The 16765-nt window shown below is 43.1% G+C and overlaps 2 protein-coding genes across 4 annotated transcripts; one reads left to right on the plus strand and one right to left on the minus strand.

The window, feature by feature from the left end:
• The first annotated feature begins 770 nt into the window (after positions 1-770).
• On the plus strand, positions 771-4506 carry si:ch211-79k12.2 (uncharacterized protein LOC568844 homolog). 3 transcript variants are annotated; one of them, XM_040012832.1, is made up of 3 exons: positions 771-908; positions 1209-1446; positions 1530-4506. In XM_040012832.1, the coding sequence occupies exons 2-3, from the start codon at positions 1227-1229 to the stop codon at positions 3077-3079; spliced, it is 1770 nt and encodes a 589-aa protein (XP_039868766.1). In that variant the 5' UTR covers positions 771-908; positions 1209-1226; the 3' UTR covers positions 3080-4506. The 3 variants fall into 3 exon arrangements, with proteins under 3 accessions (XP_039868766.1, XP_039868765.1, XP_039868764.1); XM_040012831.1 differs by having other exon boundaries at positions 772-1047; XM_040012830.1 differs by having other exon boundaries at positions 772-1446.
• On the minus strand, positions 3911-16756 carry si:dkey-34d22.1 (discoidin, CUB and LCCL domain-containing protein 1). The gene is made up of 15 exons (XM_040012829.1): positions 16592-16756; positions 13786-14007; positions 12259-12396; positions 10892-10943; positions 10737-10809; positions 10507-10640; positions 10355-10392; positions 8722-8913; positions 8433-8545; positions 8152-8332; positions 7932-8024; positions 7653-7746; positions 7467-7510; positions 7271-7366; positions 3911-5108 (listed from the first exon to the last, which is right to left on the minus strand). Exons 1-15 carry the CDS (start codon positions 16692-16694, stop codon positions 4729-4731), a joined length of 1953 nt encoding a protein of 650 aa, XP_039868763.1. The 5' UTR covers positions 16695-16756; the 3' UTR covers positions 3911-4728.
• Positions 16757-16765: the final 9 nt, after the last annotated feature.

Below are 16765 nucleotides of genomic sequence, written 5' to 3' on the forward strand. Positions count from 1 at the left end.
TTGCAACATAGTGTACTATACTCCCGGAAACAGCCATTGAAACATGGGTACACTGTGGTCACAAAGGGATGCAGATGGTCAGCAACATTACTCAGGTAGACCGTGGTGTTTAAATCATGCTCTGCCCAAATGTGCCTAAAAAATCTTGATACGAGGCAAGATTTAACAGTGGCCTCAGTTTCCTGTAGTTAGCTGACAGGAATGACACCTGGTGTGATCTTCTGCTGCTGTAGCCTGTCTGCAGGGAGTAAATCAGGGATTCTCTTCTACATAAATGAGTGCTCACTTCAGTTACTGTTGCCTTCCTTTCAGCTTGAAGCAGCCTGGCTATTCTCCTCTGATCTCTGACCACTCGAGGAACTGATGCTTCCTGGATATTTATTGTTTTTGGCTGATACTCTTTAACAGACCGGCCCGCCTGACACCAACAACCGTTCACCAACACCTTTCTTCCCTATTCTGATGCTCAATTTGAACTTCAGCAGGTCCTCTGGACCATTGGACCATGTCTACACACCTAAATGTACTGAGCAGGCACTGTGTGATTGGCTGATTAGATCTGCATTTCCAGCAGTGGAATAGGTGTAACCTAACAAAACAAAACATGTAGGTAACTACAGCCTAATTGTAACTGTTATGTCAAAAATCACATTTGATATTTGACATAACAGTTGCAGTTTATCAGGATACAAAAGATGCTATAAATTAAATAAATACATAAAAAAAAATTAATACAACTTACCAGTAGATATTAAAAAAAATAAATAAACAAACGCCCGTCTTTTCTGAAAAAGAAGGAGGAAAGAAAAAAAGACTACAACTCCCGTCACGTGATTTAAAAATCCCGGAACTACAATGCCTGGTGACGGGATGTTTTAAGTGGGCTACACGGATGGTCGACAGCCGAGGTGTAAAAGCTGTAACTTTCTTTTACCGTTTCCAGCCGTGCTATCGAAATTTAAAACTTTAAATTCGTTGCTGTGGGTTTTGTGGCGCCAGCGGCGGCGTTATTTTGAATTCATGGACAAAGACAAGTGTAGCGATATTGTAAGTAAGCGAGTCTGTTGTTTGCTTTAGCTAAAACGTCACGTTTTCAGCCTATTTTGAGAGCAGCCAGTAGCTCACACGAGCCAGCTAACTGGACTGTGTGGAGTCTGTTCACTCACCACATGCAGCCTCTGCACTCATGCTTTGTGTACCTTTTGCAGCATGGTCAGTGCTCCTGGATGGAGATGCATCAGTTCCTCGGTGACCTTATCACATCTGGAAACTCCTCAAAAAATCCGCCAGATGTGCTTAATGCAGCATGGGGCCTGGCAGGAGGTGGTGCTGCTGATGGTGCTCTTGCGTTCAAAGCTACATCGCTTGAGCCACTTAGACCTGTTCAGGAAAAGATGGGTGCAGGGGCATCACAGAGGGCGAGAGAGACCAGAGACCGGAGAGAAGGTAGGAGCCGTGTAAATAAACAAGTCCACCCATTTTCTTGTAAATTTTATTTTCCTACTGATGTGGTTTGGTTTGTCCTTCAGCTTTAGATCTGCATCATGCCTGCACCTGCCCTGGCTGCCCTTTCTCCAGTCTCCCTCCTTCATTTGAGACCCTAACATCCAGACAGCCTCTGTCCTTGCCGCCACACTCAGAGACCATATCCCACCCAAAAGATCTCAGTATTGCTGGTCCAGTGAGCCTTAGCATGTGTTTACCAGAGTCCACCTTACCCAGCAGCACCACCACCACTACATCTGAGCTAGAGACGGGCCTGCCCAGCCGATCACAGAACGAGGATGTAGACAGAGGGACTCAGAGCCAGAACCAAAACTCTGATGTGCCTCCTTCAAGAGCGTCTTTGTCCCATCTTTCTATGTTTCCCCACTTGTGTTGTCACCCCGGCCTGCAAACCTGTACCCAGACACTAGGCCGCCAGGAGGGCACAGACTCCCCGTTTTCTCACACCCACGCTCACCATCACTTTCACCACCACCACTGCCCTTTAACGTCCTGTTTACCCTGCCCCCAGCTCGCCCACTCGCACTCTGCTCGGCTCTCTGGCGCGTTTCCATGCTTGTCTTGCCCTCACTCCTTTCATGCCTGTAATCAGGTGTGCCACCGCCAGCACAGGCAAGCACAGCAGCAGGAGGAGAGGGTTAGGACTTCTACAACCTTGCTGTCGTCACTGCATCCCTGCATGCACTGCTCCGCCTCATTTTCTAGACCGTCCCAGCTGCTACAACACCAGCGCTCCGAGCACGCTCACAAACCAGCCGGGTTCATTTGCACAGAGTGCGGCAGGGCCTTCAATTCACACAGCAACCTCCGCATACACCTCAATGTGCACACTGGTGCACGGCCCTACTCATGCTCCGACTGTGGGAAAAGTTTCAGCCAGTCTGGAGCGCTGAAGATCCACAGGCGGATTCACACGGGTGAAAAGCCATATTCATGTGGCTTCTGTGGCAGAGGTTTCCCCCATCTGGCAGGGGTGCGTGCCCACCAGAGGACGCACACAGGAGAGAAGCCCTACCGCTGCAACCAGTGTGGCAAGTGTTTCACCCAGTCCGGAGCGCTAAAGATCCACACTCGCATCCACACTGGAGAGAGACCCTTTATCTGCAGCATCTGTGGCAAGGGCTTTTCCAACCGCTCCGGGATCCGTTTCCACTACCGCACAGTCCACGGGCTGGCTCCTGAGGTCACAGGGGAGACAGGAGGCGTGTACCGAGGACCCACAGGTCGTGCTTGTCAGCCCGGGCGCCCCAGAACGACACCTCCAACCGGCGCTGCGTTAAATGCACCCAACAGTCCAGGTATCGACTCACACGCAGTTCTGAATACTCGGGATTCCTCAGATTTAATTGCTTCTCATCCCGCCTCTACACCGATCAGTGGGAACGAGGGCAAATCTCAGCCAGAAGGAGCAAGAGAGGGGCTGCCGTATGCATGCGAAGACTGCGGCCTGCGCTTTAAAGACGCACTGTCCAGGAACAGACACCAGTCTCTGGTGCATTACTCCCACGAGGGAAGAGAGGAGGAGGGGCAGAGGGAAGAGTTCAGCACAGATGCTGAAAGTGAAAGAGAGTAAATTACTGCGGCTGGTAGATTATAACAGACTGAACATCTTATGGAATCTGTTCTTTAAGCAAAACTGCTTTCAAATTGGAAATTCAGTAATATTGCACTCCTTTTCAAGTGTTTTTCTGATATTTCACACTAAGATTGTGCTGAAACTCAACGCTAAACCTTTTCTATTTAAACACAACCACAGTTTACTTTTAGAATTCATGTATTTTTTTTTCTATTCTCCATCAGCTTTTCAGTCCTGATGTATGTGAGTGAAGTGTCGTGTATGTACAGATTTACCCCATTTTAGCAGTCCTTTATATATCCAGGTAAAAAAAAAAAAAAAAATCTAATTTCCAAGAGAGCCTGATGTTCATCCATCACACACACCAAACCAACTGGTTGCTAACACATCTGTGTAATTGTGCCTTATCCAGCAGTCCCAGTGTTGTATTATGATACCAGAAAGCATGTCACATTAATGTAATTTGATGGGCTTTTAGTAGCATTTTATTATGGGATTGAGGACTGCCACCTGGCTCTTTTTATACAAAATGCCTTGAAATACGAATGAAATAGGAACAAGTACAATTTTATATGTTAAACATGGATCTGTAGTAAACATCAGTGTCACAGGTTTAATTAAGTTATTTAGTAACTTAATCATTTATAAAACCACATGTCTTCTATACAAAAAACAACTTTCCATGGGATATAATATAAAGTAAAAAAAAAAAATAATACAAGTATACAAATATAACTATTATAATTTTTCACTTAATTCTGAGAAAGGTGCTATACAGCAGCAAAGGCCTAACAAACAAGGCCAGTAGAGGTGTTTTTTTTTTTTTTTAAATGTTAACATTTTGCGATAACTCGGCCTCCAGCAGAAGGAACGTACTCTTCCTCTGGAGACTTGTTTAACTAGACAGAGCATTTCTTTCTCCAGGAAAAGTGGCTGAACACAGCTGTTCATCCAAGCAAAGGACAGTCCTTCCTAATTATGTCATCTTACTGCCTTTCGTGCCTCTCAGTTGTACTACAATCCAAACAGTTATTTTTAGCTGTTGGTATGTTACCGGGTGATAATTACCTGCGCAGACAAATAATTACACAGTCCATTGTTGCTTAACGTCTGAAGCTCGTGGCAGCCACCTAGTGGTTATGTGTAATTATAACAGTACTCTTTGTTACAGGTTACAATTTATAGTGCTTCATAAATGTTTTTGAAATGATACATTGTGAATACAATGCTTTGTAACATATTCATTTTTTGTTTTGCCTTAATTTGTGGAGAAGACTACACATAAATTTCTGTATGTGCTTTTGGAAAGTGCAGTTATGTGATTAAACATTTCATCAAACAGTATCTCTGAGACAAACTGAGCCTGTATTTATTTGTGCAATATGAAGAAAAAAACAAACAAAAAACCTATCCCATACTTCCTTGATGGAAATATCTGCCTCCATGTGGCTCTCAGTGTTTAGTCTGAATACCCTCATATGCATAGTGACTTCCTTGGGTACATCACTCACGGGAGGTCCAGTTAGTGCATTCTGAACAGCACTGTCCAGCTCACTGTTCAACTTCAGACCACTCCAAGTGTTGCTCTGGTGCCAACACACATTTCAACTCCAAAGAGCCTTTTCCTGAGTCTAAGTTTGCTGTGCTCACAAAGGATCTTCGTATGTGTGTTTCTGTTGTAAAGAATCACAAGACTTGGGTTCTGCATAGACAGCACTGACTGGTCTTGGTCCATTGGCATGTAGCGCGGGAGTGCAGTAGCCATTGAAGAGCACCCTGTGTGAGGGGCAGTCATACTGACTGTGGCTGGATGTCGGTGCAGGAATGATGCTGGAGTCAGAGGGCTGATCTGAGAACGGAGTGGCATACTCAGGCTCTGGAGGAAGTGGCTCTGCATACTCGGGCAGGCAGCCAGGAGTGTCATAATGGCTGCAGGTGAAGGGGGCAGTATAACACTCTTCTGAGGAAGGCTTAAACGTTGAGCCAACTTTATGTCCAATAGGTGTAAGAGCTGGCTCAGCATAGTCTGGGAGGATTAGAGAAGAAAAGAGAAAATGTAAATGTAAGAAAAGTCATACAAGATTTTTTTTTCCTGGTCACCTGACATACAGCAAACCTTCGTGAGATCAGAGGTCAAACCTGACATGATATTTGGATCTATCCTGTATCGTGACATTCAGTATCTCCATATGCCGGTATATCATCTCCTAATTGTTGCCAATAAGAACAAAAGCAGCAGAATTTTAAGCACAGTCTTAAAGATCGACCTTTTATGAAAATTAATTACTATGTAAACTTACTTCACCGTAAAGAAAAGGTCAAATGTGACCTGATATTTCAAATCTTTATACAGTACTTTCTACATGCTGACAGTACACACCTTACAAGGCTTTTATAAAGAAATAAATCATTAGGTTGACCTTCAAGACCTCAGTGCATGCAAGGCAAATTATAAATGGCTTGTTAACATGACCCCAATCTGCACCCCTGCATTTCGAGCCGTTGTGTTTACAGACAGAAACAGTGACACGCACATAAACGCTACCAATGACATGACCTACCTGATTGACCTAACTATAAATAAGACCAATAAGAGAGTAGCATCAATCCTGCAACTATGGCAGAAAGTTAAAAATCCAAACTGTTTTCAAAAAGACACAATAAACTAGTGAATACATTTATTCACTCAGTGTTACCTCACAAATTGGATTTGGCAGTTGATTAGTTTGAGGGGCCCGGGCACATTTACTTTCATCGTACACACACAGACTTTTACATAATGTTTAGGTTCTAAAAACTGAAGCTGCTGTATCCTATAACATTTGAGGTCTGCTTTAGAAGCCAGCTTCTTGAAGTGCCTGCACAACAACAACCAAATCTGAATTTTAATAAAATCTGTTCTTCCCTTTATTCGTGCCACCCAACCACAGAGCAGCCTGGTCTTCTTTCTGTCAGCAGCTGCTCAGTTTTTCTCTCCACAAAAGTTCAGTTTTATCTCTGCACAGCATCCAGAACGACTCTGGCTTATCCTAAAAGTCGCTCTGAATTCTGTGAGGTAGTTTTCCTCTGAAGACTTTCTTGGTGCACAAACAGACTCTACATTTAACAGAGTGAAGATATGCACCGCAACTCCAGTCTGGGTGCTTTTAAAGTCATGGGATTTGTCGGCATTTCCGACCAGCAGAACCGCAGCTCCTAAAAGTTCTTGGTTTGCCAGATCAGTAGGTCACAGATCACTATTTTTATATGATTTGATGGTTTGATTGTTGATTTTGTTCATCTGGATGCAGCGTTTTCAGTGAAATGCGACATCCAGATGAACAACATCAACTTTTTGTAATTTCCTGACGGGGATGATTGAGCATGCATCAAGACATTTTTACACAAACTTAAACACACAGATACTAAAACATGTAGCAGCAGGCTACTTTCGATAATGGGAAAAACTCCACTTCTTGTTTACATCTTGCAAATCAATTTCTGGGAAACTTCTGCTTCTTTTCTACCAAATAGCTGTCTCTAGGACAATGCAGAGCGCTGCACGAGAAGTCTGGCCACCAACAACGTCTCATCTAATCGCAAGGATGAGGGCTGACGGTCTAGCACTTAGATCCATCCAGACTACTCTTTGTCCTCGCAGAAGACGCCGTGGTGTGGGAGGCCTGGACTTTCAAGAGCACACAGGGAGTCTAAGACCCAGAGCTATTTTAATTAGACAAGCTTTACTGAGGGCTTTGATTGTCTTAGCATTGACCGTCTGTCCTGTTTATCACTGGACCTCTCAGAGAAGGGCCCCCTCACTGAGGGAAGGGGTAAGGGAGGCAGAGATGGGACTGCTGGGAGGAGGGGGGGGGGAGTAGGCTGAGTGCCCTGTATCGAGCTCCAATTAAAGGGTCTCTTTCAGTGAGCCTCTGTGGACCAAAGAAAGGAATGTTTATGCTGTGACCGGGTGATGGGCTGAGCCAGAGGAAAGAATGGACAGCCCGTGGAGAGAACTGTTTGCCTGTCAGGCTTGGCGTGAGCTACTCAAACTGACCACTGAAGCTAGAGACCATTAGAGCGGGAAAGATGGAGAGCCGAACACTTAACAGGACAAATAAACTTCAAAAGGTAGCAGCTGACGACACTTGCAGAAGAACAAAGCAGCACCAGCAACTTCCTGTAATTGATAAAAATGTGAATTCTCACCATTAAGAGGAGGGTTTGGTAGTGCATCGTGGACGTTTCGAACCAGAGGGTACGACTGTGAGCCGGGAAAACTCTTTTCCTTCAAACTCTGAGAACCTACACAAAAATCATAACCATAAAATCATTGCAACATTAAAAAAGGATTCATAACTAAAAAGTATATAAAAAAAAATAATCTGAAAAGTGCTAGACTTACTTGTGGGGACAGAGTAGGAGTACTTCATTTGTGAATCTTTTTTCCTACAATTTCAAATAACAAAAAACAAACTCAGAGGTTAAATAAAATAATGAACGTTGACATTTCGTGACAGCAATCCATGTATCAAAAATCAGTGACAGTATGTCCATACAGGAAAGTTAAACATTAGTACATGTGCAGTACCTTCGCTTCAACCAGAATCCAGCCAACACACAACTGCCACATATCATCAGGCCGAGGGCCACGCCCACTGCCACTATTACTGGCTGACTGGAGCCTGCAAGAGTGCAAGAGAGTCTGCGTAAACAACTGAACACGTGTGAGGAAGGAATGCTGTTATTACAAAGTACAAAGTGCTGCCGATCAGATTAATGGCTATATTGCCCTGTTTGCACTGGTGTGACTGTAATCTACTCGTATAAACTTCATACAGGTGAGTTGGTGGATGACACAAGTACATACTCTGTTTTGTTTCAACTAACACGGTGCACTCAGTGGTGGTGGGAGTGGGGCTTGGGAGCAGTGGACCCGAGTTAACTTTGATGGACGGAGAGTCTGTTGGGGAATTATCGAGACAGGAAAACTTCACATCAGGAAACTCAGCTGCAAATCAAACCATGTTAAAAGCAAACAAACCAAACTTTATTGTGGATAATCTGGAAGCTTATGAGCTACTGCCTACCACCGCCTGGTGGACGGGAAGACCTCGGTGTGGCCTTACTAACAGGACAGCCCAGGACCTGAATCTGAGCTGAAGCCCTCCCATGCCAACTCAGCGGCTGGAGGCGGACAAATCGAGCCACCACAGGAGGAAACAAGCTATTGAGCACTCTGAGGTGTCCATCGGTGTAGGCCTGAAACACCTAAGAGCCACAAAGACCAAAATGAGTTAGCATCTGCATGTCTACTGCTTTAAAAAGCTCAGGAAGTTGGGGCAGTGAAAGCATTAAGCAGAACACCTACCTTTCTTTCTTTGCTTGCAGCATCTTTGTAAAGCTTCCAGTTCTTTCTATCCTTACTAAATGAAAGGATGTAGGATTCCATGTAGTACTCATCTGACCCCGCTGTTACTATTCCTGACGAAAGAGAACAACGCTTGTTTGATTTTGTTTCAGATCAATATTCAAAAAGAAATAAAAGGCTTCATGGATTTTAAACAACAAAAATAGCCCATCTCTGATTCATGAAATCACAATAAATTGCTTAAACTAAGCATATTATGTACACAAATACTTATTATTGTTATTTTTACCTGTGATGTTGCTTCTATCGCTCAGCTCCATCTCCACCCACGGGCTCTGGTCACTACTGTCTGCTGTCCAGAGCAGGAAGTTATGGCTGAAATCATTATTTCTGGCGTTCCTTGACTTTGTCTGCTCTTGACTGTTTTTATCAGCAAAAGATGAGGCGTTTAAAGCAGAAACAGCCAAGTTGTTGTTACACTCTGTTCACGGATCAAAGGAAAACAAACAAACTGATGAATTATAATTTGAGCTTCATAGTAACACTCGCCTACACATTTTCATTATAAACCACACAGATTCATGTTCCCTGTGATGAACTGCATGAAATCAAGAAAGTAATGGACACTGTTTTGCCTTAAAAGTGAAAAGAAGAAGAAAAAAAAAAAAAACCCTAAACAAATAACGTGCAGAAATGTAAATCGTTTTATTTAAAGAAGCTAAACAGCAAACCGGTTGCTTCAGATAGTAATGAAGCCTTTAGCTTCAGCGAGGAAGAGCTGTGTTTGCGCTACTCCTGCTGTTCTCATCTTTTCTTTACTTCCTCTTTCCCACGCTGTCCAAGTCTTCTCGCCCGCTATTCTATCGTCATCACTCCGATCCACTCGGATTCCTGCCCACCACCTCTGGGTGAATAGGTGTCGACTTCCTGTTCTTTAAAACTCACTGCAATTCTGTCACTCTGCCTTTCATGCAACCCATGTCCCCCCAGTCTCCATAACATCCTGGATGTTCAGAGAGTTTCATCCAAGGTCTTTGTTTGCCATCTGCTCCACCACCTGTGTTTACACTTCAGGGGTCCATCCTATTTCCTACCTTTGTTGGAACACCGCTCGGCCATGCCGAAGGTTGTCTAAACATTTTCCTCAAACATCGTGAACATTAAACGTCATCATCTGAAGTTATACAACCCCAATTTAAAATAAAATAAAGTTGGGACACCGTGTAACATGTAAAAAAATATGTAAACATTTTTAATAAACAAAACAAAAACAGAATGCAGTGATTTGCAAATCTCATAAATTCATTCACAATACAACTTGGAAAATGTTTAAACTGAGACATTTTACTATTATATTAAAAATATGAGCACAATTTAAATTTGATGGCAGCAAGACGTCTATTAAAAAATAATAATAAAAAACATGTTGGTACAAAAGGCTGGAAAAGTAAGTGGCTCTAAAAAAGAAACAGTTGGTGGAATTTATGCAACTAATTAGGTTAATTAGCAACAGGTTAAACCTCTATCGCGCAAAGAAGAAACCATATGTGGACAACGGTCGATTGTACGGGGGTGTCAGTGCATATTAAATTGAGGTCTCCACATCTATAAAGGCCCCACCAGTGCTGAAATGTATATAGAGGTTTTAGAGCAACATGCACTCCCATCCAGATGACCTCTACTTCAGGGAGGGCCTTAATAATCTCAGCAAGACAATACTAAACCACCTGTGAGAACAGAAAGGCTTCATGGTAGAAAAGTCTAGCTACTGAAATGGCCTGTCTGCATCCCGTACCTTTCACCAAATTAAAACATTTTGAGTTAAAAGAAGCAGATCCAGAATAAAATATGGCTTTACGAGATCAGCAAATCACTAGATTCTGTTTTTATTTGGAGTTGTGAATGTAAAGTCAGGCTCATACCTTGGATGAAAAGCAGCTTCTTTTCAGAAAGTGATCCCCTGTCAAAAGAAGTGAAAAAGAAATATTGATAATCAATACAAATCAGTTACACTAAACTAGCAGCTAGACATTTCCACAAGATCTCATTCAAAATGTGGAAAACAAACACATACATTTTTGAAAGGACTCCATTGGCAAAGGTGGATTCATACAGTGTAAGGCTTCTCCCACGATTCACAGTGATATGGCCTCCCAGACTGTCAGATGTAGCTCCCGCATGGACTGCAGACTTGCACAGCACCGAAGTCTGTGGCAGAAGAGAGAGATGGAGCCTTTTCAGACATGTATTTGATAAGAAGCACAGTACAATACAGCTTTTCCTAATGAAATCTGCTGTGCTTACATCTCTGTAACCATGCTCAGAGTTCCCCCACACGTCCCCTGTGACCTTCTTGCATCCTGCAGGGCAATACACGCTGAGAAGGAGCAGAAGAACATGTGAGAAATACTTGCAGCTCTACTGAATCGGAGATGAAGACGCAGAGGTCCACGGCTTACCTTAAATGCTGCGAGCTAAAATGAGATCCCCGTTGTAAACATGAAATGAGATCTGAAAACAAAAACAGAAAACTTCAAACGGTGCTCCTCAAAATGAATCTTTTTTAACATTTTGACAGCATGTACGGGTGGACCATGTGTCTCGGGCTTACATAACACCACCTCGGCATTCGCTCAACCACACAAACAGACAACAGACTGTGTGAGACGGTCTGGGATGCTACAACTGTGCTATAGTCAGGCATGAGTGGTCATCACTGTTGATGTGACTAACGCCTTTGTTACTGTGAGCAAAGCGAAAGGTCCATGTGTGATCACAGCCAACAGACAGTGGTTTGTATGTCTGAGTACAGACTTAGCTCCAGACACTGCTGGATTTCATAAACAACTGAGCAAAAACAGGAAACTATGATACATAGTGCACAGTACACAAGGCCACAGCCGGGAAAATTAAGACTTAGTCTGAATATAGGCTATTCAGACTAAGTAAGTAAGGCTACATGGTTATTTAAAAAAAATACCCAAGGAGAATCTGATATTGTGTATCATTTAGTGAGATTTGTGGTTTAATCCATGAATAAACATACCGGGTGTACGCATGTCACAACTGGCCGGGGTACAAAGAAAAACAAATAAAAAAAAACCCCTGAAAACAAGAAACAAGTAGCCGCTGGGTTCAGAAGCCTTATAGCGACGAATACAGGACGGCAGTGGGCTTGGAGTGGTTAACAGGCTGAAGAAGAGGAGGGGAGGAGAGCTCGAGACGGTCCAAGTGACAGACTGAAGCTTGAGGCCTCATTCCATTCAGCCCGAGAGAAGGAGAAGAACTCTTGCTCTCTGAGCAAACACGCCGGAGCCAACATGGAGGCGATGGAGGGTGAATGCCAATAAGCAATGACTCATACACTCACGCGCACGTCAACACACGGGCAAATGTGTTATACTGAAGGATAAATAGTCACAGAACAGCTAGTGTTATGATTGTATCAGTGTAAACTTAAAAAAAGATCTCTCTCACAACCCCACTCGCACCTATATAACATATAAATCAGACAAATAACCATAACGTGACATAATGTAACAGCCTTGTTTCCCCTTTAGCTTCTGTGCTTTAGTGTGTGTGCATTTATTATATATGGTGCACAGTTGGTTTTAAAATATTTCACAGGCTCATCCCTGGCCCTGCAGATTACCCAAGGCCAGAAATGCTCTGGTGTTCTGTGGTTTTATTTCCTTCTGCGTCAAATTTACTCTGCTATAAATAAACAGTGAAAAAAAAATAAACCAATGCAATCGGAATAACAAAGAAGCTTCCATCAAAAGTTACCCAGCATGACATCAGTCAGAAGACATAAATTATAGAGTACCTGGCTGCTGATCTGTGGCATAAGAGAGCAGAAACCCTCGTCCAGAGCGATGTGGGCCCGACTTGAACATTATTGTTACTTCATTGCTATTAAATGTCACATTCTTCCCGGCTGCATCAAGCTTCCCGCACAGAGGACCTGTGAACACACATTCCCACAAACTACGTTTATAAAGCACAAGAACATAAATACGCCTGTCAGCACACACGCCGGTGCACTATAAACATCCATTTCCAGTCCTTAATAATGAAGATTTGACAGTCTGTTAGACAGAAAAACACTAAAACAAAACAAAAAGAAGTTTCTGTAAGAAAGTGAGGCGCTGTGAAATCTGATGATGTATACAATAGTCAGCCTAGTGGAATATCTCTTGAATCTCTCAACCCTTAATTTGGAGCAACTTTTATGCCCTCAGGATACGATGCAGCTGGTTGCAAAACCTACACGTCTCCTGTGAAATATGGTTTGCCTTTTCTGTCAGTGCATCAACACAATGGCATGTCCTGAGTGAGTTATACAATCCAGACTGGAAGATCATCAGTAATGAGTGAGAACAAAGTCTCTGTCAGTAAGTATGTCAATTAAGATTTGATGAGGACACGGGAAAGTTCTCATCAGACATCTGGTGTGTGACCACATTTTTGTATTCCCCTCTCCCTTAAAATGTGTATTTATATATTTTAAATTAATGACACAAGACATGTCGCTGTTCAGTAAAATAAGGATGAGAACAGTTTGACCTTTGACTTGGGGCAGGAACCATGAGACAATACCTGCTGCTGCTAAAATGTGCATGTGCCTGAAAGAAAGAATCTAAAGAAGTACATGAGGTTGTTTAAAAGACAGACTTTGATTTCATTTACTTACTAAAAACAGGATTTGTTTGGTTCATTGCCTCAGGGTAACATTATGCAGCTAGACCACTTTTCTTAGGGCAATGATGCTAAAGCAGTGCTTCTAAACTCTGATCCTTCCTTCCTCGCTCCAAAACACTTGATTATCTGGTTATCAGGCAGCTGCAAGCTTTTCATTCCCAGCTGCAAAGTTTGTGTGAGTGGGGGTCACAGGGAGAACCTGCGGGGTAATGTTTTGACAGCACTGACCTGTCGCTTATGTGAGCTGGCAAACAATACACTAAAATGGACTTTTAACAACTTACAAGAAATGGACACAAAGTGATTTTATGAGGAAAAACTACGATTGGACAGCGAGGGTCATTCCCACAGTGGGGTCAGCAAACGTGATGAGAGTGACAGGGAGTGAAAGTAGACCCTAGAATCAGGTCTGAAGGGTCAGTTAAAGGCCATACCTATGTGATGTGTCATACAGTGTGTATGTGGAGAGAGCTTGAAAATGAACTTGATGTTTAATAAAATAAAAAAAGAAATATTTAAGTAAATTTGTTGACTGATATGTCAGAGACCCCCAAACTCTCTACAATATAGTAAATTCATTTATTCTCCCACCAAAAATGTTAACTTTATTATTTATTAATAAATAAATAAAACAATCAAGAGGTGTGCTCACCCAGGCTGTGCTCTCCGTTTTTGCCTGTGATCATCACAGAGCCATTGCTGCAGCCTGGACTGCTCTCAACATCAAAATCTCCAAAGAGCAGTCGCAGCGTGCGCCCCTGTGGTACACGAAGCCTCCACTTACACCAGGTGTTACTGGGGTAGGTACCCGGATAGTTCTGGGAGGCTACGGTGCCCGTCTCTGGTGCCAGCAGCGTATGTCCACAGCCATTACCTGACACAAAACAAGCACTATAAGAAAAGCTACGACAAGAAAAAAAGGGCACAGTTCACACGGTAAAAATCAAGATTAACTTCTAACAACTTCTGATTTCCTTTTCTTTCAGTTTCATGTTTCCTAATCACTCACTTCTAAAACCGATACAGAGGTCTTAACCCACGCCTCATTTATTTAAATTCTCCTTCCAAGGAGCCAGATTTTCTTGTAATGTTGTTAAAGTTGTCTTGAGCGACAGTGGCTGTCTCTTCACCGACGCTCCATCCAGACCAGAGGAATGTTTTCCTTTTATTTGTTTGTCAGGCCACTTAACGCTGACCTATGAATCATTCAAACATTAAAAAATACTGGTGCTACCACTGCTACCTCTCAGCCTCCGAACAGATGCACTTGTGAAAATCCTGAGTGATTTTTTAGAAAAGTTGACCACTGATATCAATTTAAAAATCCTTGGTGACTTCCTTCTTGAGTTATTATGTTTAACTGCTTAAACTTCTCCATTACTAACATTTTTTTCCCGGCACTCATCTCAGCATCTTTTGCCTTTTGGTCACAAATCTTTACAAACTGAGTCAGCATCTAGTTGATTAATATTTTCAACTGTTCAGCTGCTGACGGCAGTGAGCAGAGTGGAATTATAGACCTTAAGGAAAGCCAAAATGACATAACCTGAGACAGCTACGTAACTGGCTCTCTTAATTAAATACAAATATTAAAGGCTTTGTTAATACACCATTTCAAGACAGATGAGCAACGAGTCTAATCTGAGCATGTACGGCAGCTCAGGGCATGCTTATCCTTCTGTCATCACGACTTTTTGAAATACCAATGAGGGAAGAGCTCAACTGTAACACCTGTGACCTGCACGTTGGATACAGAGCAAAACATAATTGTTTAAGATTAAGTACCAAGAGGTGCTTTTCCCCAGGCAAAAGCAAGGAAGGAAAAAAAAAAGCATAGTGCTGATATACTACATCTTGCTATGACTAACACTTGAAGAGGAACAGAAAACACAAACATTCAGATGGTTTAAGATTCCTGTTGGTCACAAAAATGTTTTCCTACAGGAGTCACACAGAGATTGGTGTTGCGGGGGTGACAAGCTCAGACACTAACACTCCCTGCCCTCACTTCTCACTCCCCCAAGTAATGTGCTCCAAGAATGGTCAAAACCTGAGGAAGGCACCAGGGTCAGTCTGTGCCTAAACACCAGCGCTGTCCTTGCTTCCCTTAAAAGGCTCCTGAATATTTGTTGACTGGAAGTTACAGGGTAGCCTTCCATTCGCCCTGTGTCTCCTCCTGCATCAGCCGAGCTGGTCACCTCCTTCCCAACAGCACTTCAGTTCCTCATATCATAAACCTTCGACTGTTATTGTCCCCCCTCAAGTCCCCAAAGGATTCCCTGGAAATACCGCAGCCACATACTGTAACTCTGGGCAGCAGAGCATGGATCTGTCACCTTCCGGAGGCCGGCCACGGGGGACTTTTCCCAGCTTTAAAGAGGGCGTAATGTTGGGAAATGTCTGGGTGACCAGTAATTGCCCCCCTGATCACTGGGCTGTTTCACCCACAGTCTGTTGGGTTTGTGTTCAGGCTGTTCTGACCTGTTTAGAAATCTCAGGAGCTAAACCACCGAAAGCTTGGGTGTTAGGATAGCAGACAGTCCATCAGAAACAAGCCAGCAATATAGTTTTCCACTTCATGCTTTGTTGGCAGGTCCTTACAGGTCCACACTAGCAGACAGGATGTTCACCTATGCTACCTGTCACTACATCCCCTTATTCAATCCCGGAGGTAGAAATGTTTCCCCCAAACCTAGGCCCCACCAAAGCTGGGGCATAGCATATTTGCTAAGTTAAATAATGATGTATCCAGGGCTTAATCATCTTCCGATGTGCGGAAATCAAAGCCCCAGAGACAGACAAAAACAACACTGAAGATTTGTGGTATGGCTGACTGGTGGAGTCATAGTCTGCAGGGCAATAGCTTGTTTGTCTATGTTTATATATGGTCACTGTGATTCATAACAGGCCTGACTGATGTGTTGAAAGAAAGAAAAAGACTCTGGGAAAGGATTGCTGGGATCACTAGGTACACACGGGCAAGGAAAGAGTTTGTAAAAACTGTTAACATGACTTCCAATCGGCGACCTTTGCACCTAAATACAGACACATTAATGCACTTTAATTCTGGCTTAGAGCCATAAAGATGATCGGAACAGCAAAATAAGTGTGGATGTGTACAGTGCAGAATACAGGACAAGGTATGGTGGCCTTTCCAATAATAGTTTCTGATGAAAATGCATTAAACAGCAATAGTTAGCAGGGTTATATGACAACAACTATCTTAAACACAGCAGAAATGTGTTTTAAAGGAGGCTGCCGACTGGGTGCTCATCCTACGTCATCAGTCTTGATTATTAATAATCGTGCGATTAATTAAAAGAAAACGGGGGAAACTCTTCAAACCAAGCGAGTTACTTATCAGCTCTAGTTGCAGCTAACGAAATGTGCGAAAATCCGTCTCCCACGTCACAATCCTTATCTTATCAAAAGCGTCAACATAACAGGCGTTTTCTTACCCTCCTGGCCGCGAACACACACCGAACAGACGCTTAAAGCGATCCACAAACCGGCAATGAAAGACTTCACAGCATCCCCGATGTTTTCGCACTTTGCGAGCATGATTTCCAGGAGCTCGGCGAGGAAAAAGTAAGGTGCATGCCTCGCTGACTCGAGGGGTCTTGCTTCAATAA

Source organism: Simochromis diagramma, unplaced genomic scaffold (assembly GCF_900408965.1).
Source record: "Simochromis diagramma unplaced genomic scaffold, fSimDia1.1 OVJJ01000618.1, whole genome shotgun sequence".
Classification (NCBI taxonomy): Eukaryota; Metazoa; Chordata; class Actinopteri; order Cichliformes; family Cichlidae; genus Simochromis; species Simochromis diagramma.

Bases quoted from the DNA above. Each gene is read 5' to 3' on its own strand.
- si:ch211-79k12.2 (XM_040012830.1), top strand. From the start codon at position 1,170: ATGCAGCCTCTGCACTCATGCTTTGTGTACCTTTTGCAGCATGGTCAG. The intron at 1,447-1,529 runs GTAGGAGCCGTG...TTTGTCCTTCAG, and splicing joins GACCAGAGACCGGAGAGAAG to CTTTAGATCTGCATCATGCC.
- si:dkey-34d22.1 (XM_040012829.1), bottom strand. From the start codon at position 16,694: ATGCTCGCAAAGTGCGAAAACATCGGGGATGCTGTGAAGTCTTTCATT. The intron at 10,944-12,258 runs GTACTCTATAAT...TTTTGTTTTCAG, and splicing joins TGCCACAGATCAGCAGCCAG to ATCTCATTTCATGTTTACAA. The intron at 7,511-7,652 runs GTACTGCACATG...TTGAAATTGTAG, and splicing joins GGATTCTGGTTGAAGCGAAG to GAAAAAAGATTCACAAATGA.